The sequence below is a fragment of the Alnus glutinosa genome, chromosome 3, assembly GCF_958979055.1.
Source record: "Alnus glutinosa chromosome 3, dhAlnGlut1.1, whole genome shotgun sequence".
Taxonomy (NCBI): Eukaryota; Viridiplantae; Streptophyta; class Magnoliopsida; order Fagales; family Betulaceae; genus Alnus; species Alnus glutinosa.
In genome coordinates, this window is record NC_084888.1 from 7,984,298 (window position 1) to 8,005,471 (window position 21,174).

The window sequence follows — 21,174 nt, forward strand, 5'->3', positions numbered from 1 at the left end:
TCACCCTCATTTATCCCACACATTTTATATTGAAATTGGTCAAGACCACGTCCATTTTGCTAAAGAGTTTGAACATACCTCGAATACAGAAGATATAAAGTTGAGTATCGTTACTATTTATACCCAATTTATCATATTTATGTTGCACATGTTAATGTGACTTATTTTAGGGTTAAACACATTTTTTAGTCTTTGAGTTTTGACAACTTTATTTTTTAATCCTTGAGTTTCAATTCACATCCCAGATGGTATCTCAATTTTGAAAAAAAAATCAAATTAGTAACTTAGATAAGTTTTCCGTCCAAAAACTAACGGTACGCTATTATTGACACGTGGCATTATATAAAAAAAAAAAAATTAATAAAAAATAATAATAAACTAATGGTACGCTATGGCTGGCCACCCCCTTGTTTTTTTTTTAAAATTTTATTATTTTTTAATTAATTTTTAAAGATTTTTATTTTTTTTATATAGTGCCGAACCATAAGTTTTTTGATAGAAAACTTGACTGAGATATTAATTCGGTTTTTTTTCTAAAATTTAGGTAGCATCTGTGATACGAATTGAAACTTAGGAACTAAAAAATAAAGTTGTCAAAACTCAAAGATCAAATGTGTATTTAACCCCTTATTTTAAGAGGTTTAGTATATCAATCACTAAAAAAAAAAAAAAAAAAAAAATCAAAAGTATAAACCACTCAAAATATGTTATATCAACCATTATAACATGTATGACAGATGAATGTAAAGAGTAGGATTACTCGATGCTGTTTTATTTGACAATTATATCGTAATGATAGAACTCTTATCAGCCTAGAGATATTGTTCACTTTTTGTATGGCAGAGGTTATGCATTCATCCTACAAAGTTTTATTCCTAATTAGGTGGGGAGAATTTTTTTCAATCGAACTTATTTAATTGACATATATCATTAAAATATGTAATTTTTCCCTTCATTTTTAATTGGGCGGTCTATTTAATTGATATATGTCTTTAGAGTAAGTGATTATCACCTGCATTTTAAAAATAAATTTGAAAATCACATATTTTAATGACACATGTCATTTAATAAATTTATGTTATAAGGAGTTGCAGTGGAGAATGGATTATTGTATAATTATGTTAAAAAAGAAATCGAAAGAAAACACACCTTTATGTATTTATTACCCCATTCAAAAAAAAAGAAAAAAGAAAAAAAAGGAGCAATTTATTTGTTATTTTCTTTTGGGTCGGGTCAGTGTGTGAAGCAACATTTGTGCCTTAAATTTCGAAGTAAAAATAGGGCGGATGAAGCTCAAGGCCCACTCGATCGTCCCCAAAAAAGATTGGGTCAGCAGATCCATCATCTGAAATTACGTTGAGAGAGTGGAATTTGGGCTGAGAAAAGAATAAAGATCACAAAGTCATGGACTTTATATGAGAGGGAGCATTGGGATTCTCTTCTTAATTGAAGATTATGGGCCAACCATCCAAAACACCCTCTCAGAACTTTCCTATCATCAAGAAGAGTTAATTTTAAATACTCGACTCTCATTCTATTTTTATATAATTGGGTTGATATGGCAAAGTTTATTAGTCTTTCAAAATATATATATATATATATAAAGATCAATAGAGGTTGATTCAATAAAAACAACTACAAATGCAATGGCTGGACCATTTTCACCACTTCACCATTTTGAGCAAACGGTTGGATACACCTGAGACTCCAGAAAATTCTGGAAACGTTCCATGAAAATCGCTCCTAAACCGCACCCCAGAAACCGTTGGATACACATTATTAGACTCCAGAAAAATTCGGATTCCTTCCATGAAAACCGCCCCTTATCTGCACCCAAAAATCGTCCTCAAACAAAACACTGCTAGTCCGGATTTTGAGCCGCATGTCGCCCCTATGGCGAAATAACCGGTGAATCCAAACCACCAGAACTGTCGTTCCCCTTTTGCGCCCGAGACCACCGTTCCAGTAAAAGAACCCAGGCCGCCTTCGCTACAAACAACCACAGACAGACCTTAAGCGAGAATCGTCTCCGGCGTGGGCATCTAGACCATCAGCGGCATAGCAAAATTACCAAAGCAATTTCAGTACTGGGTACCACGAAAGACCGAAAAATCCATGAAAGAAGCCCCAATCTTGGAAATATGAGAAAACTTCCACCATTACATCGCACTAATCGAAAGAAAACCACAATAAACAAACAAATCGTTCACCTCTACGGAGCCGACGACGCCGGAAAAGAAGAAAGGAACAATTATTTATATACAGACCTAACACCAAAAAACTGGGAAGGAGGGAAGCATATACAGACCTAACAATTATTTATATACAGACCCTCCTCCATTAACATGCTCCCACAAGGTTTATGCAATAAGAGGAAAAAATCCTCAGAGCACAAGTTGTAATTGTTTTTTTTATGCGAAAATCACAATTACTTAATGAGACAATGACCTTCTATGACTAATAATCGCGAATTATGTAACAAATTAAATCGTAATTTTTTTAAGCTTACATATAGTAATAACTGCATTATGTAATGTTGCATATAGATTTAGATAATAATCTAAAATGCCCATTACTTCATATCTGGATAGCGGATAATAACCGCATTTAATAATTGCAATAACTGCATAAATGCAGATAGTAATCATATAATGCGAAGCAGGTATCTAAAAGTGATAACTGCATTTTGCGAATGTTAGTAACTGCATCCGCATCTGCATTTTCACCTTTACTCATAAGTATTTTTATAAACCACTCGCTTTATGTGAACTATTCTTCTGTTTTTGACCTGAGTCATGATATTACAACTTTTCTCCTCATATTACTTTTCATGAAAAGAGAATTTGGGATCCGGCTGCTCGACGGTAGACCTTTTGATCTCCACTTGGCTCTATCACTAGGTATATTCATCTTTCATTGAAAAAAAATAGAAAGAGTTTTTTTTTTTTTTTTTTTTTTTTTTTTTTTTTTTTCAAGTAAAATAGAAAGAGTTTGGTTGTAAGTAAATGCGTCAAACCGGGTACAACAAAATACAGGGTTATTTGTTTAATTATCATTTTTCTCTTATATAATTTGTTCTACCATGAAACCCCATACAGGCACAAAAGACAAGCAGAGACACATTAGTGACATTACACATATAAAAGAAGAAGAAGAGGAAAATGGGAAGTATTTTTCAGATAGATATGGGCTAAAGTCAAAGAAGCTAGAAATGGATCTTTAGGGTAATCAGCCATCTTTGAGCACGCTTTGTTCTTATAGTGAAAATGACGGAATGCTGTCACTTTTTGTCCTTTTGACTTTTGTAAGTGGAATGAACAGAAGAAATCTTAGCTGGATTGAGATCATCACTGATTATTGCTTGCAGATTTGCAGACCCACATGAAAAGTTGGAGTAATTTGGCTTCGCATGGGGGTGTTTACTGTTTAGTGTTATAACACAGGACAAAAGACAAGGACACTTTCTTACCTCTTCCTTCTTCCTAAAACCTTACCTGTCTCTGCTTATCTACTACTCTCAGCGTCAAGAGCAGCATTACTCTTTTATCTAATGCCCAAACTATATTCTTTTCCTCCTGTTTGTGTTCTCTTTTTCTAAAGAAAATATATATTGATTGCATTTTGTCTGAGTTACAATTTTTATATTAAAGCCCAGTACAGACTCACCAAGGAACAAAATTCTCTCACTATTTTAAGTAAAATCGATCATTTTTATTTTAAGGTCACAGTTTAGATGTTTTTGTCCTAATTTTCCTCTATTTTATAAAAAAAATTTCCCAAAACTTACTTCTTCAATGATGTGTCACAATCCTGCGAAATGGTAACGTATTTCTCAAAATAATAAATTAGGTAGGATTAGGACACATTATTTATAGAGCAAATTTAAGAGATAATACTTTTTCAAACAACAATGAAAAACACCCCTACAAGCACATCAACAAATAGATTATAAGGTCTCTAATTTTAGGATTGGTTTATCAAGACTTAGGCCTTGTGGATGTCCTCCTCCCATACTCTCATTCTCAAATTATCTTAATAAAAAATCCATCCTTTTCAAGTTATCTTAACAAAAAGAAAAAAGAAACATTTTCATTCATGGTTTATATTGATATGAGGACCCTATTTTAGTATTTTATATTGAAATTGAAGACTCAGAAAATTGCAAGAGCTTGAAAGAAAAAAAAATAAAATAAAAAAAATCATATAACCATTAAGTTTCTTTTTATGTCATTAAGAAGGCAAATATAAATCTGGCCCTAGGTCCTTGGCTTTTACTTAATGATGACATATAAATGATGACATATAAAGTGAGAATAAGTTAGATCCAATATTCAACCATTTTTTTTTTTTTTAAATCCTCCGAGACAAGGTAATTTCGTGTACCCACTATTGTCAAGTAAACCTCGGATCCGTGTAAAGCATCCCCTACACATGGATCAGGTAATATTTCAGCTTTGATAGTGGGTTGATCCCAAGAAATTATTTGCACCAAAATAGATTCGAACTTTATTAAGACCAATGCCCTTGCTACTTGAGCCAACCCCTTGTGGTTCAGCTAGGACCCTTCTAGCATATTCTTTTTTTATTAAGACGTTAAATCATTAGTTTCTCTAAAAGTTTAAGTTCATTCTCTCAATAAATAAGGTTTAATATATAAAATATTTAACTAAAATAGAGACAAATGTTAGAAAAAACCGAATCTTTGTTTTGATATTATTACAAATTATCATTTAATTTAAAATTTTAAGCTGATAAAAGAATAAATTTAATTATTTAATTAATCTTTAATTGCAAGTTTCAAGTTTATGACTAAAGATGAATAACACGTTTTCCATCTAAGAATTTGGTGGCAATGATTAATGACTTGTTTAGAAAGCCATGCAGTGACAGACTGACAGTGAGGGATGAAGTAAAGTCCAAGAAGTCCGCCCTTGAAAAGCAACTCACTCTCCATTTCTGGTTGGCAATGGCATCCGATGCAAAAACACAAGAAAATCAGCTACGAGTGCGACCACTCTGGTGCTACCATGTGAGCCTTAATATTGGCCGAATAAAAATACTTTCCGCCACATGTTCTCATTTAATTGGCAGGAAAACATGAACAGAAGCTTTATATAAATTCCTTTTTTTTTTTTTTTTTTTTTTTTAAAAATTTCCTCCGTACGAAAGGAGATAAGAAGATATTGCTTCATGCTTCGCTGCTTTCACTATGCTACATTGCTACTGTAGTTCCATTTCAGAGGGTAGGTATGAGGAGTTTGGATCATGTGCTGAGATTTCCATTATATTTCTTCTGCACTCTATTAATAATAATAGAGTTTGAGAATTCATCCATATTGTTCTTTCCTTGTTGTCAATGAAAATGCCTTCATTAGATAACTCAAGCCATTATATTTTCAAAGTAATTGATATAAATTTTTTCCAACTTTCTCGTCCCTTTTTAATATTTGTTTTTTATTTTGAAAAAATGTTATATAAATGTGAAAATAATTTTGAGAAAAAATAAAATTATAGAATTTTTTTTTTTTTTTTTTGGGAAAAGTCCTTGTATCGCTATCAAATTACCACCAAATTGATAATATCTTCTTAAACTTTCAATTAAGACAATAAAGATTGTTGAAGTGATATTTTTATTTTTGAGTAATAGTAAGTAATAATTAATGTGATATAAAGTAAAAATAAGTTATGAATTTTTTTTAAGGAAAAAAAAAAAAAACTTGTTTTACGGTGAATTTTTTGTTTAAAAAGTAATAAAAAATAATTAATGTGATATAAAAAATAAAAATATTTTAAAGTTGAAGAAAAAAGTGAAAGTGAAAAAAGGGGTTACCAAAAAATTGTCAAAATGTCCCCGAGTCAGCAAAAAGCACATCCGTCTGCTAATTTTAATTTTCAACGGCAATATACGAGGCCACATGATAACTATAATAGGGATGCTCTTATTTTTTTAGCATTTCCTTCTCAATAAAGACAGTGAGGAGTCGATGACTGATGACAAAACGGGCCAGCCTTTGCTTTTGAGGACTTTCCTACCTGGACCCTCTTCCTGCTTGTCCCAAAGTCCTCCTTGAGATGCAACATCAGAAAGCAAAGCACCTAAACTGAGAGAGAGAGAGAGAGAGATGGGAAGCGAGGCAGAGGCAGTGGGAAGCTTGACACCGAAGCTACCACTCTTCTCAGTCCCACTGATGCAGTCAACGGAGCCTTCAGGCATGCTAACCCCGCCACTCCATAGCTCAGCCTCGGTCCCATTTCGCTGGGAAGAAGAACCAGGCAAACCCAGGCCCTGCACCGCTCTCGCCACCGTCACTGACGTCTTTGCCACCAAGTGCTTGGAGCTGCCTCCAAGGCTGCTGACGACGTCGGATACAAGACTGCCTTCGCCCACCACGGTCTTGGAGGGTCCTTACGTGGGCAGGTCTAAATTTCAGTCTTCTTCGTTTAGAATCAGCAGGGAGTGCTATGGATCTTTTAGTCACGAGAGAGCCCAGCTTGGGGCTCCGGCTTCGGCTCCTAGCAAGAGAGGTTGGCTTGGTTCTTGGGGCAGGAGGGCTTTCAAAAGTAAAAAAGAGGTTGGAGGGTGTAGTCATGTCTTCCCATCTTCCGTTGATAAAGAGAGTGATTGTGGTAGTGCCGGAGAGAGCAACAGTAAAAAGGGGAAGATGACCAGGATTAGAAGGGCAGGCAGCTTATCTAGTCTCTCCCACGCCAGGTCTCATTTCTGGGTAAGTTTTGCTCTTCACTTTCTTTTTTTTTCTTTTTTTTTTTTTTTTTTTCTTTTTTGCTCTGCTTCATTAATTTTGGCTTTGAATGGTACTTTTCTGTTGTCTTGGTCTGTGGCTATAATGGGATGGAAAATTATGTACCCAAGACTTCGTGAGTGTTGACAGAAAAGTAGGTTGCTTTGGCACGGGTAGTTTAAGGGAAAAATTGTGCCAACATAATGAATGCTGTCTACAACTTTTTTGAGTAGAAAAAAGTCCGTATGAAATATTTGCTAGACATAATGCTGCAATCAAATAAAGTTGATCCTTGAACAATTGCTGCTTTGTTTTATTTTTAAATCTTTTCTTGGATAATATTGCAGGCAACTATATGCGAGGGCTTGAAGCAGGTGGTTCCATGGGGGAATAGGAAGCTGAAGAAAGATAGGGATAGGATTGTGATTTAGACTTGCCATTGTCCACTGCTGCTCGCTTCTCTGCGCTCTGCAAGCTTTATCTTGTTTATTTACGGAAACATATCTGGGCTCTAGCAAAGCAATTGATTGTAGAACATACCGATACCGGTGAATGTGCAAAGGAAGTACTTTGGAGTGCTCTTTATTTGTATGAGTTTCCATCTTAATCTTAATCCTATGAATTTTAGTTTGTTCTCAAAGTATTCTTGTATGGTTTTAGATATTCTGGTTCCAGTTTCTGAGCAGTTGCCACTCATTCATATTCGAACATTAACGAATATGTATAGCTTTAAGAGTCTTCCTACTCCAGTTTCTGGGCAGTTGTCACTCAAACAAGCAAAGTATAGATTCAAGCTATGCATTGCTTGGTAGTAGAACTCTGGCCGGACAAACAAGTCTTAACACTTTTTCTTCAAAAGATGTATTGGGAGAATTTCTGAATGTAACACATGTATGTACGTATATATCTGTATTCCAATTCCAGTTGCTGAACAGTTTGCCACTGTTCAAATCAACTCAAACAAGCAAAGTAAAGATTTAATAGTCTTCCTATTCAAGCTATATGTGCTGGAACCATAAAGTCTTCAACAATTTTCTCTTCAAAACACGTGTATTGAGAGAATTTCCGCATGAACAATATGAGCACCGCCTTGTATCATTGTGGGCCACATTATTACAGCAATTAATAAATGGAACACGACTCGTACGAAATGAAACAAACTACTGTTGAATATAACAAGGCATTAATTAGGGTTGAAGTGAACCTAAACCGTTCAAAATCAGCAGAAAGAAAGCCATTCATATAGCACAACACAAAATGGGAAGATGTTTGATATGCATCATTTAATTCTCCAATAATTATCGTAAAAGGTAGGCTTATTACATTGCTGATGATAATAAAATTGAAAGGCTGGGCATGACACCATCATCCTTATTTCTTACCAGTCATACCTGCAACCACCTGCAAAGATGCGAGACGTTTTAGTATTGAGGGAACAAGAAAGTGTTAAAACATGTTAGAATGTTGCATTGTGAGTCTTGAACCAACAGCAGCAGTCACGAATGGAGCCCACTTTCTTATTCAGTTGATCTAGCCCATCTAGGCATTATAATCACGGCAAATCTCTTCGATTAACTTATTTTCCCCTCACATTATTATTATTTTTTTATTTTAAATATAAGACTAATATGCAGGTTCTGATACCAAATTACAATGAGGTTGAATTGCGTGGTTGATCTATCAATCCTCACCCATTATGCAGAGGAACTAGTAAAATTTCTCTATCTAGCTTTGGATGTTCAGGACCACATGGGAAAAACATCCAAATTGAAAAGACTTCGTCCAGTTGAGAAAATGAGCACATACCAAAAAGAAAAGGTCGAGGCAATGAATGGATAGGTACGGTGTAAGGGTACACTATGAAGGACCATGGGCATCCCTTTTAGATCAGTCCACCCCAAAGTATAATGCTAATCTTGATGCTTATCCTTTCAAAAGAAGGTTCCTTGAACTTGAAGCAGCCATACCAAGAGCTGTTTCTAAGTGGGGCAGATTTCGGGTGCATTGATGCTAATAAGGTCATTCTTTTCATATCAAAACTTCTTACTTACTAAATATTACATTTTTTATATAATAAATCACCAAAATGAAATAAGTTCTAACTCCATTAAAATGAAAAAGAAAAAAAAAGTTTAAATATGTAAGTAACTATAAAACACAAACTAAAATTCACGTTCCCAAATAACAAAGATGCAGGAAAAGAAAACAGGAATAAAAGAAACAGATTACAAAACCAATGACTTACATCACTTAAAGCAGGCTGGGGAACTTGTTTAGATGCTTCGAAGGAGTCAAGAATGGGCCTCACAACCGCTGGAAGGAAGAGGCCTGAAATTTTAACAAGATAATAATCGGTAAGTTGAAGAAATCTGTTTTCTCCAAGCAAATAACCTCAAACCAAACAAATATTGATTGTAGAAAATCCATGACATGCCTGATCTTCAAAGCATTAATTGATTTCTTTGCATATTACTGAAGAATATTTTCTCTGCATAAAGGCCTCTTTTGTTACAGTCATGAAGACTGTATAAATCACCAGCCCTTTAAGTCATTGTAAATTGATATTTTATGAAAAAACCCACTTAAATAATTGAATTCAATTAAAATTATATCATGTAGCAATATCAATTATGATCTACCCATATTCTCATACAGCATGACAGAACAAAGTTTCTGCATGAATGAATCAGTTCCAGATGATCATGAAGGCTGTATCGATCAGGGGCCCACACAATGGATCCAATCAGAATATATCAGAGATATAACTTTCGCTGTGTAATATGGTAGAGCTACTCAAGGCTGAATGACTTTGGACATGGTTATCCAAATTAAGTATGCCCAGGGCCAACATAAACAAACATTGCTGCAGATCCTTCCCGACCCTAAATGTTCTCTTATCACTTTCCTAGGCTTCAACTGTTTAACACAGAGAGAACCCCAGTTCGAGATATATTGTCCTAACATACTCCAACAAGCAACTCAAGAGATGGTATTGTCATCCTTAGTTCAGTGTAGTTGTTACTTTAATAAATGACTAGAGGTAATTCAGTCAGCTCAAACTGTTATTGTGTCAATTTCTAAGTCTGAAAGAAAAAAATATGTATATATTTCGCTGTAAGATTTATCATCTCTGATGTAGTAATGTTACGTGGTTTATCGAAATTAATCCCTTACATCTTTTTGTAAAAGGTGGGGCGTTAAGTTACTGCCATTCCAATCTACCCCTAGAACCATCAACTCTTCCATTGATAAGGTTAGCGAATAATCCATTACAAAACCCAAACTTAAAAAACTTCTGGGGGCTTGCTAACAGGCAAACCAGTTTCTTGTTCATGTATTTATCATCGTCAAACACTATTATGATGCAAAATAGTCCACAATCTAACTTGTCTTCTCATCATTAAGCACTTGAAACTGCTCACTATCTCTTCTAGTGAAAGCCACAAAGTCTGAATCAAAGCCAGTGATTGTCCACATAACATACTGCCAAGAGCCTAATTTGCAGTACACAGCAGACAATTCCTTTTTCCCAGGAATCATTTCTTATATGATCATCCAAATTTTCACATCCTGCCATTATGAACATGTTTTGTAGGTTCAGTCAAAACAGACCGCTCAGGATCAAGAAACATTTATTGAAGCCCTCTTTAGCTAAACAGCCATCCTGCCTGTGTTTCTATGGAGGTCCACTTCTGCCAAAAGATCCGTTTGTTAATGCCCTTTGGAGGGTGCTTTTTATTTTTTGTTTAAAAAAGTGCTCTGATGTGACATAAAGGTGAAAGCAATTTTGAGTATTTTGCGAGTGTTTTGTATTTTAGGTTGTTTGTTAACATTTTTGTTTCAAAAAAAGAAAAAAAAAGTGAGAAAGAGAATGATTCAACAAATAAAGCTAGTCTAGTTTCCTAGATCAAAGAATTCCATTTAACTCATCTTTAGATACAGTCAGAAACTAGTTTTTTTTTTTTTTTTTCCTGGCCCAGTCACCTACTAGTTGCTCACTGATTAAAAACGTTTGCTTTGGTTGAGCAGAAACCAGACCAAGACATACGTTGCTTCTATATCCATAAAAACACTCCCAAAATGCTAACCAAAACCATGCCCTAGTCATTAACCATTCACAATAAAAGAGATTTTCAGTCACATAAATACCATTACCATTATCAGTTTCACTAGAGAGAGAAAAAAAAAAACTACATAAACTTGAAGCAAAATTTCACCGGAACAACTAATCATTGAGCAAAGCGCTAGCAAGCATGAAGAAATTATCCCCGAGATTCCACCCAACTGTTGAATCTGACTTGAAACACCCTAAAATTTGTCAAACTACGCACATAAATTTTTTTGATAAGTCAAACTACGCACATAAATCAGCTACCCAACTCATCATAAATTCCTAACTGCCCCTTGGCATATAACACATTATTATATTAATTAAAAAAAATGGAGAGAAAAGAACAAAGGCATAACATAATTTAATCACAGCATGAAACTCCAAAAGTTTGTAATAAGCACAACAGGAAAATAAGATGACCAGAAAGAGGATGAAAGCATGGAGGATTAAGGGAAGAAACGTTTGGTAGAAGATGAGGTCTGGTGAAGGTCATAGAAGGGCTACTACTGTTTTCCGAGAAACCTTTTCCCCTTCCTTTGATGTAAGCCCACAGAAGGGGAAATGTGTTCGTGACCTTCACTTGGAATTCCACAGCATGAGCTTTGAGCTTGTGCACATTTGATCACATAAGCAAATTCGGTCATTGGAATATAAATCGATATTGGCATGCTTCTTCCTTTAACTAACTTTGTAGATAGGAGGACTATTTTAATTGATAAGAGTATCACCAAGCTCCACTTGGCCATTGCCATTCCTCAAGGAACACCAATTAGTGAAACTGGTTGAGTGGAAACCAAATTTTGAAAAATGAAACAGTTAAAATAGAAAAAATGTGATTTTTTTTTTAAAAAAAAAAAATTAGATTTTTATTTATTTATCTATTTTTTATAGCTAAAATAGAGAGACAATTTGCTGACCGGATGTGAATGCTCTAAATTGTTGACCTCGAATCTAACCAAATCCAAATAACAATCATTCATCCAAAATCATTCCATTGAAACCCGATTATTCCAACAAAAAAAATTGAATCATTTCATTTTAAGGGAACGGAACACCACAAAGCTCGAGACGTAGTACTCTAATCCTATGATGCATTAATTAAAAAATTATTAATAAAAACCAAAGGACAAAATCAAATTATGAACAAAACGCATAGACTAATCAGAGATTCAGAAGGAAAGCGAAAATCAGATACAGGTTAGAGGTTTAGGAGAGAAAGTTACCAACGCCAGCGATGAGGCAAGAAGCTGCGACTACTGGCTCTTGCACTATGAAAATCTTCAGCTTCTCCATTACCGCCATCTCTCTCTCTCTCTCGCTTTGGCTTTCTTCAAACTTCGTTCCTTGTCTGCGTCTTTGATTTTGCGTAGAAATGGATCTGCTTCTCAAAGGTAACGTACCCGCCCATGACGAGTCGGGTTTGGTTAATATACTCGATTATTCGACTTCACGGTCCGACTCGTATCCAACATCTCTCTATTAATATAATTTTTTTAAAAAAAATTCTATAGCTCCGGTGACATGGCACGATATCACACGTACGATTGGGGAATAGGATCCCTTTCATTTCAAACGTGACAGAGTCGTTTCATAATAAGATTAAATTTTATAGAATCTACTTGATCATAAATAAAATAAAGAGATTCCTAATCCATAGGATTGATGGTAGGGATGGAATTCCAATTTTGTTATTGAGAAAGGTCAAAAGTATGAATAAGAAATATATTAAGATATAATATTCAAATTATATATATAAAAAAAAAAAAAAAAAGTATCCATTTAGTGTTAACAAAATATAAACAAAAGAAAAGACACAAGATAATCGTTTCTTAACATGTTTTAATTTCCAATTTAATTACCTTTCAAAATGGAACGTGAAGTTCTTTTAGATCCTAAAAAATCATATACGATTAAATCTGTATTGAATTTCGCAACATTTTTTCTTTTTGATATACAATATTAAAGAGTCGGTCAAAAACTCATAATCAATTATCATTTTTGTTGTGAAGCCCAATTTTGAAAATATTTATGGCCGAAAATAATTTTTCTATTGTTGCGGTAGAAATTAGAAGAGGAAGTAAAAGTATGACAACTTGAAAAACATGTCGGTTCTATGAGTTTTCTTTTTCTTTTGATTGTTTCTCATGAACTAAAAACGACTATAGATTATAGTTATCAAATAACAAATATAAGAAATTGTAAGTATGCAATCAAATAACTAAAGCTATCAAATAAGAATCAAGTAAGTAACTATAGTTTGTCATTACTATAGCCAAAAAGGCTCCAAAAGGTTCAAACAAAAACAATCACCTAAACAAGGTGTACATTGTGTTTAAGGGATTCTAACCAGAAATTATTACACCATGCACACAATGGCAATGCCATTCACAAATTATTGGTTTCAAAGGCACTTCTTGCAAGGCCAATAATACGCTAGACAAAGCTAAACAAGATTTATTTATGGTCGCCTAAACAAGGTGTATGTTGTGTTTAAAGGGTTTCAATTAAAAATCTTTACATCATTGACACAAATGCAATTTACAAATTAATAGCTTCAAAGGTGCTTGTGACAAAGGTCTATAATACGTTGGACGAAGCTAAACAAGCTTTTTTTTTTTTTTTTTTTTTTTTTTTTTTTTTTTTTAAAAGTTTTTTACCGCTATGGAATAAACGGAATCCTCTCAAGGAAAACCTAACCCTAAATTGTTCAAGAGGGCACTCAACGCTATTTTGCATTTGATGATCCTTACAAAAGAGTAACTTCTCGTCCAAGATATTATCTATAAAGAATGCTATTTTTTTTTTAAAATAATAATAATAAAAAAAAAAAGCAATCTTCTTTAATTGACTGTCCTTACTTTTTTTTTTTTTTTTTGGAACAAGTAGCACGTGCTATTATATATTTCTGAAAAAGCCTCAGGACAAGGACAAATACAGAGAAAATAGGTACAAGACCCCTACACCCTAAGCCAGAAAATATGATTTGAACAACAATCTAAACAATACAAAAATGTTACAGGGACAACAATGAACCACTATTTACATTTCAGCACAACCAACAAATAATAGAGAGCAGATCTAACACCTAAGCCAACAAATAGTCCAATAACATTTAAGCATCACACATGCAGATTGTGGAAAGAAAAAAAAAAAAAAAAACACCCTAAAAAGAAAACCAAATCGGGACTGGTGCTGGGAAGCGGCGTCACTGGCGACGGCGCGTGTAGGCCATGTGCCGATGCCGAGGACCTCCTCAGCATTAGCAAACCGCCGGAAGACCTTGGGACCTCCAGAAAGCCACCCACCGCACCTTGGGAGGCAAAGTTGTGGCCCACACGCGCCAAGCCAGGAGTGACCTCCCTGGCGCGTGCAGGCCATGTGCCGAGCGTGGAGAGCCGATGCGATTGTGTCTGGAAGGCTATTGGACCGGAAGAAGCCGGTGACCCCTGTGAAGAGGCACGTGCCTTGAAAAAACCTGCCAGAGTGAACATATTTGACTCCAAAGAAAAATCCCAAAATAAGTAAAACCATGTCAGAAAACTCTGCCGAAGACACCAGAAAAGACCCTCCCCAACCCAAACCCGTGAAAGTCTTTTGCCAGAGAATAACAACCGCAACCGGATCTAACTCAGAGGGACAAAAATTTCACAACCCTAATGGTTGGAAGATACCTAAACTCCACTGGATCTAACCAGGGAGGAACAAAAAACCTCCCCCACCCTAGAAGGGCAAGGGAGAAAGCACCACCGGGGGAGGGAGGCGTAGAACTCCCCCCAGAAACACAGCAAAGCTTTGACCCTCTCTCTTTGTAGAAGCTCTCGGGACCCTCTCTCTTACATGCACGCTGGTTGTTCTGATTGTCCTTACTTATTTTACTTTTGATTAAAGTAAAGTATTTTTAATTGTTTTTAGCTAGCAAATTCTCTATTGTTTACAAAGTGGTCCATCCGTCTGACTGGTTAATAAGATTGTGATATTCCATGGCGTATAATGAAGTTAAAGACATACTACTCTGATTGTCATCAAAATGAGTGATTTTATATTATCTGCTAATAAAGACAAATCGTACTACAAATTATATATATATATTTTTTTTCTTGCCATTTCTTCAAGCAAATCTCCTTAGAAAAGTAAACACTCATTGGAACCAAAACTCGTCTGAGATTCCTTCTATTAGGGAAAAAAAGAAAAGAAAAAGAGATGCGTAATGTGAAACTATAACTAATGACAGATTATCAAAGACAGTTTTTTCTTTAGATGTTTTCAATCTCAGAACATTTCGCTCCAACATATACACGAATGTCATCGCACTTTTGCACAGAAGGTACAAAGTACAACAGAGAATTCACATTAGGCAACCTAAGAATCTACGAAGATACATACATGCATACAACATAAATTTAAAGCAGCAACTTCCCCTGGTAAATAAATCTTCACAAGATGCAGGGTTTTGGTCGAAACTCTGTACACTAGAAAGGAGGTAACATCCACCCTACAGTCCATCCTAGGAGCAAGCCGGCGCCAACAAGACTCAACCCTAATGCAAAAGCAGCAGCGTACTTTTTGATATCATGTACGGGTCGCCCTCGCTTGACTCTTCTCCCCTTGGTAGCCTTCTGCCAGCTTTTCCGCTGTTTCCGACCTCCTTTGTAAGACGTCCACGGAGCGACCACAGGAAATAGGGCGGAAATTGACGGGTCATTATTCTTAATCTGAATATAAAGGGTTTCCAGCTGCAGCAGTTTGAACCACTGCTTATGGGCAAATAGTTGTGAGGCTTGTCTGAAGAAGAGCTTAAGAATGTGCTCCTTCTCAGCATAAGCCTGCTTTGCTGCCCTCTCAGCTTCCCTTGCACGTGTTTGAGAATGGCAGAGTGCTTCCATCAGCTGAGCTTTGCAAGGGTCACCTTCAGAAACTTGTGGCATCTCTTTAATATCCTTGTGGTTTGTACTATAACTGCTTTTGAATTGCAAGTCCCAACAAAAATCTAAGCAATGTATACAATTTATATGCTATATAAGCTAAACAAAAAAATAACAAACATGCGTATAGCCAGGTGAAACGACCAGATGACATCATCCCAAAGTAAAATGAAGGTAATCTAAAATAATACCTGAATGACTTGTCAGAACCACATTGTGAACACCGTCCTTCAGATGAAGCCCTCTCGTTTCCATGTGTTTTTAAAGAATCAGGACAGACCTGTACATGAGTCCTATTGGAAATACTACTAGTTTGGGCCTTCCAATCAAAAGACGATGCCAATGCTTCATCATGGTCAAAGCACCCACTATGAGCATATGGGTGTCTCCTTACATACATTTTCTGAGGTGGGGGAAGATCACAATTTTCGATATGGTTAAGTGAATTCTTCATGACCAAGGAGGCCAATTCATCTTTATCTGTTGTTCGCCACCATGGCTCGGTCTTACTACTCCCAATCCACGGAGAATCTGGATCCAAGCAAAACTCATTGGCTTGCTTGGAAACTGGACAACCAACACGATCCATACCCACAAATTCATAATTTCCACTCATGTCCCTTAGTTCGAGATATTCCTTGGGATTCTTACTACATAGAGCCTGTACCTCTTGCTTTCTTACTTCAGAAGCTGTATTCATACGAACAGGAGAGAGACCATATTGCATATCAAGAGAACATTCACTGCTCTTATGATCTTCAATATGAATAATGTCTTCTTTTTGCGGGTTGACCTCATCAGACATATTTGTTGTTGAATTTGCAGAGTCAGCTCTTAAGGTTTCCACTTCAGCCTCCAATGCATTCAACTGTTCATAAGTTACACCCTTTTGGTACCCATAGCTAGGTTGCAATTGGAGCCACCATCTTGTGTCAGGTGATAGATTGGAAAATGAAGAATTCCTGTTTGGCATAAAACCTGATGCAGGACGATCTGGCCATTCAGCTGTATTGTTAGGTATAGCATCAACTTGTTCGGATGCTGAAGATGATGACTGGCAGCAAGCTAACTTGGGAGCTCTTTTCGCATCTTCTTGGACAAAGCACCGATTAGCTGTTCTCTGCCATACAACTCTTGCTTCTGCTGCCGCCATCACTCTCCTATTCTTTGAAACATTTTACTGCGTAAAACTAGATTTTGTTAAAAATTGATAAAAACAACAATTCAGACAAAACTTGGTATTTGTGTTTTCAGTTGTAGCGGACAGAAATGATCCTCCTCCTCCAATACCCACAATCCCAGAAGAATTAAAAAAGATAAAAAGAATAATTAAGATGCAACAAAAATTATACAAGATGAGGTTCTAAACTTAAATGAAAAAGGTAAGGTTTTAGCACCAGGGACAAGTCATCAGATTATAAGTTTAGAACTTTTGTCAAACCACACCAGAATAAAACTGCTCTTGTTTCATCATATGTATCACCATTTCAACATATTCGATGAGTATTTAAGAAGACAATGTGCCATTTCCCACCTTTTCTGGAACTTTTGGCCCTCTCAGAGGGATAAGTCTCTATGGTAACAGGGCAAAATTAAGAAAATACGTAAAAATCCATAAATTGTTTAATCACCTTCAGGGACATGAGTTTCTCCAGTTCTCTATGTTTCTATTCATAGTCCACAAAGAAATATTTCAATATAAAAAAATCGTTCACTCTAATTCCAATCCTCCCCGTAAGTCATCATGTTGACTTCATAAGCTAGTAATGTTTTATCAAATTAGTAACTTCTTTAAATGAACCAGATGGCATCCTTCGTTACAGAAGACGCTTCATCAGACTGTGGTGATGAAATTCTCAACTGATAAAAGAAAGTCACAAAAACAGAAGTTGAACATGAAAAGATTGATCAGAGTGACTCAATAAAAGTTTAAAGGAGCTAAGCTCTCCCAATTAGTAGCTTATAGTACTCGGCCTTACAAAGTTGGCAATTCTTTGACATCCTGGTAAGGATGGCTTTTCTAGTGAACCAAGGCCGAGCCCGTTGAATACCTTTAATCCCACAATCGTATCCTTATTAAAGTCTTTTGCAAAAAAAGTGAATAAGAAAAACTCCTCCACAACCTTTACCACATAAAACCCCTTCCTTTAAAAAGCCAATCTCTCATAAAGGAGAGCCGGAAGCATACTTCACTTATAATGCCATTCAAAACAAATTCTAATAAAAGAATTCTAATTAACACGGTTTCTCTTCTATATAAATGACAGTCACGCTATCTTCGGTGACCAAATTGATATAGAATTTAAGACGAGATGTCATTTAAAACAAACATCAAATGAATCTGCACACAAATTGAGAGCAACATAAGTGAGAAGGACAAGCTTATTTATGCCATTCACAAGCTAGTGCTTTACCAAAAATTAGCTCCAAAGGACATCACGAGAAAACCCATTAGCAGGACCTTAGATGCATGAAAATTCATAGCTAGCACGAAAGATACTGAGAAAAAGTATTTTCCCTGAAGCATATGACACACACTCTACTAGGTACCTTAATTAGATATCAACAGATAAATGAGGATTGAGCTTTCGCACTAAAAATTTTAGCCTGAGAAGAAAAATGAGCCATCAAAGAAGTAACCAACCCTTTGAAAAGGGAATACTATTTGCTTGAACGAAAAATATGACACAAGACTGTTTGACCAACCCATTAGACATAAAGAGAAAGAAGTATATTTCCTAGGGAAAAAAAATCCAATTCACATCCCTCTTGTTTTTTTTTAAAAAAAAAAAAAAAATCCAATGCAATTCTTAAATCTCAGGATGCCCAACTAATACTCACAGTTCGTGGATCTTGTAATGAAAGCAAATAACCTTTTATGATTATTTAAATTGGTTCAAGTTAAAATTGCATTTCCGTAGGCAAGGAGCCCTTCTATCTTCTGCACGGAAAGCATAACATTTTCTTCCTTATTGAGGAACCGCCATTCCAAGTAAGATGGCTCAGAGCATGCATAATTGCGAAATGATCAACAAGGTTATTTAAATCTTAAAAGTTCATAGAAGATATAAGTTTAATCAGAACAAATACTCACTAAAGCTGACACCAAGCACATCCCATACCACCATTCCAAGCACGATCACCAGATAAAACTCAAAATCAAAGACAGAAACAAAAACAAAAAAGAAGATCAAATTGACAAAATTCAACCAGATCCTAGTGTCTAAAAAAGACTTATTGCTGCTTGAAAAGAAACCGACCCAAAAACACTAACACCCAGAACAACGCAACGAAAAACTGATACACAGAAATAGAAATCACCCAAAAGTCAAACACCCCAACAGCACAATCGCATAGAGAAGCTGAAACAACACATGCAACGACCAGGTAAACTAAAAAAAATCCCGTAAAAGCTAAGAAATAAATCTATAATCAAACAAATACGAAAAGGAAAAGCAGAAGTAACAAAGGGAAGACAAAGAAAGACAGAGAACAAACCAAGAGCGAGCGAGTGAGATTTAATTGGGGAAGCCTGGCACAGGGGGGGCAAGTGGGTAGTCATCGATCTGGATGAATCTGAAGCTACAGGGTGCTAAACGCACCGGTTCCGGAGGGATTGAGATCCAGAAGACAATCTAGGACCGAGGGAGAAGCTCAGTCGTGTCGGAGAAGGCCTTGGCCTTGCCTTTGCTTTCGTTTTTCAGTTATCATTTCATTCTCTCCTGTCGGTTTATACACAGCCTTTAATATTATATTTATATATATGGCGTGCGAGAGAGAGAGAGAGAGAGAGAGAGAGAGAATACGACGTCGCTTTGACACTCTGCAATTTTTTCACTTTCTCGTTCTCAAATACTCGGTCCAGTCCCACTCCCACGGCCTATTGAACAAGTGCTCTGTTTGATTGATTGATCCTGTGTATGTTTCTCTTTTCAGGATTAAAAATATGAAAAATAAATATTTTTATAATCCGCCACCCTCACAGACAATTGAGATATACATTAATGTGGTACTGCTTTTCTATGTTTGTTTTTATTTTTTATTTTTTATTTTTCTGAGCTTCTATCATGTTTTTTTCTTCTCTGTCCGTACATATAATAAGATGCTTGATTGGACACGTGGCAATAGAGCGAAAAGTCGAAGGAAAAGATTGGGGGGGGTCCACTCAATTAATTTGGTAGTTGGTACATTACAAAGAGACGAGCCCCTTATCCTGTTTATTGCCGAGTCACGTAGGAAAATCCAAGGGCCTACTAGCACACCATTTCGGTCCTTCTCCGATGAATGAATTCAACGTGGAAGAGTAATACAAACGAAAGCCAGCGGCATTTTTCCAGTGGAACCGTGTTTAGAAGCATCTGGTTTTTTTCATTTCATAAGGGCTGTCTCATGACTCATGATCCAGTGACAACATGTATTTGATCCGACGGGTCAGGGTCAGATCTGTAGTCTATAAAATCTCTTTCGTTTTGTCAAGATTCTCGTTGAAAACAGAGGCAAGCAATTTAACCCACAGGCTAAAATAGCTTAGAAGTTAGATGGATCATTAGTAGCAAGGCAGAGAAAAAAAAGTAGACATCATCGATCCAGTGTGTACCCACGGTATTATGAGGCAGGTAGATCCATTTACAACAACAGATTTCAGTTAGCATTGTAGCTCTTGTAAAAGGTTCAACAATTTGTTCTTCCAATAGCAGACACGTGAAAGTTTAAATAGAAATCTTTCACATTAATTTTCTATCCCTTTGTAAAAAGGCCGCTAGGATTAGAGAGTAGAGGAGACATGTTTTCTTTTGATTAGGTTTCTTTCAGTTTTGCAACTCCGCAAACTCGGACTATAAAAATTCCTCTTAGCACGCCTTTAATTGAGTTGCAAGTGGTTTGACACCCACAGGATGTCTTGCTTTTGTGAATAGGAAGGTTTAGCCTTTAGGTTAGGCCGTAGCTAATTGGTCCCAAAATTTCTCTTCTGAAATCTGTTTTCAGAAACGGTTTTAGACGTAAGACGCAAACCAAGACGCCACGTATCTTCAAAAAAACTGATGCCACCTTGGAACGGATTGACGCGTGGCGATTGTGCCTACGGGCTTTTCGCTTTTGGTTGTTAAGGGGTTCCCTTTCAAATTATCCTTGAATAATTAGTCTACTATCTTTTAAAAGTCTCTTAATTATTTTTCTTCTCTTCACCTAATTTCTTCTTTCATTACCATACCACGTCCATCACACGTTCAGTTACGCCAACGCTAATCAAGGGCTACATCTATCAATGCAACAGATGCTGGTCCCTGTTAACAGTAATAGAAGATGAGTAATGCTATACATCATCCTTTTATCCTTCTTTTGTCTCCTCAAAATTGATGTGGCTATTAAAATCACCATTGAATTTTTGATATATGACTAT

At 36.0% G+C, this 21,174-nt stretch overlaps 3 protein-coding genes across 4 annotated transcripts; 1 reads left to right on the top strand and 2 right to left on the bottom strand.

The window, feature by feature from the left end:
- The first annotated feature begins 5,991 nt into the window (after nucleotides 1-5,991).
- On the top strand, nucleotides 5,992-7,380 carry LOC133863966 (uncharacterized protein At4g00950). The gene is made up of 2 exons (XM_062300140.1): nucleotides 5,992-6,725; nucleotides 7,088-7,380. Exons 1-2 carry the CDS (start codon nucleotides 6,123-6,125, stop codon nucleotides 7,169-7,171), a joined length of 687 nt encoding a protein of 228 aa, XP_062156124.1. The 5' UTR covers nucleotides 5,992-6,122; the 3' UTR covers nucleotides 7,172-7,380.
- A 526-nt stretch (nucleotides 7,381-7,906) lies between these two features.
- Nucleotides 7,907-12,257, bottom strand: LOC133863968 (uncharacterized). The gene is made up of 3 exons (XM_062300141.1): nucleotides 12,075-12,257; nucleotides 8,986-9,068; nucleotides 7,907-8,141 (listed from the first exon to the last, which is right to left on the bottom strand). Exons 1-3 carry the CDS (start codon nucleotides 12,151-12,153, stop codon nucleotides 8,112-8,114), a joined length of 192 nt encoding a protein of 63 aa, XP_062156125.1. The 5' UTR covers nucleotides 12,154-12,257; the 3' UTR covers nucleotides 7,907-8,111.
- A 2,826-nt stretch (nucleotides 12,258-15,083) lies between these two features.
- LOC133863783 (uncharacterized) lies at nucleotides 15,084-19,518 on the bottom strand. Of its 2 annotated transcripts, none has more exons than XM_062299876.1 (3): nucleotides 19,272-19,518; nucleotides 15,965-16,953; nucleotides 15,084-15,807 (listed from the first exon to the last, which is right to left on the bottom strand). In XM_062299876.1, the coding sequence occupies exons 2-3, from the start codon at nucleotides 16,924-16,926 to the stop codon at nucleotides 15,321-15,323; spliced, it is 1,449 nt and encodes a 482-aa protein (XP_062155860.1). In that variant the 5' UTR covers nucleotides 16,927-16,953; nucleotides 19,272-19,518; the 3' UTR covers nucleotides 15,084-15,320. The 2 variants fall into 2 exon arrangements, with proteins under 2 accessions (XP_062155860.1, XP_062155859.1); XM_062299875.1 differs by having other exon boundaries at nucleotides 15,084-15,810.
- Nucleotides 19,519-21,174: the final 1,656 nt, after the last annotated feature.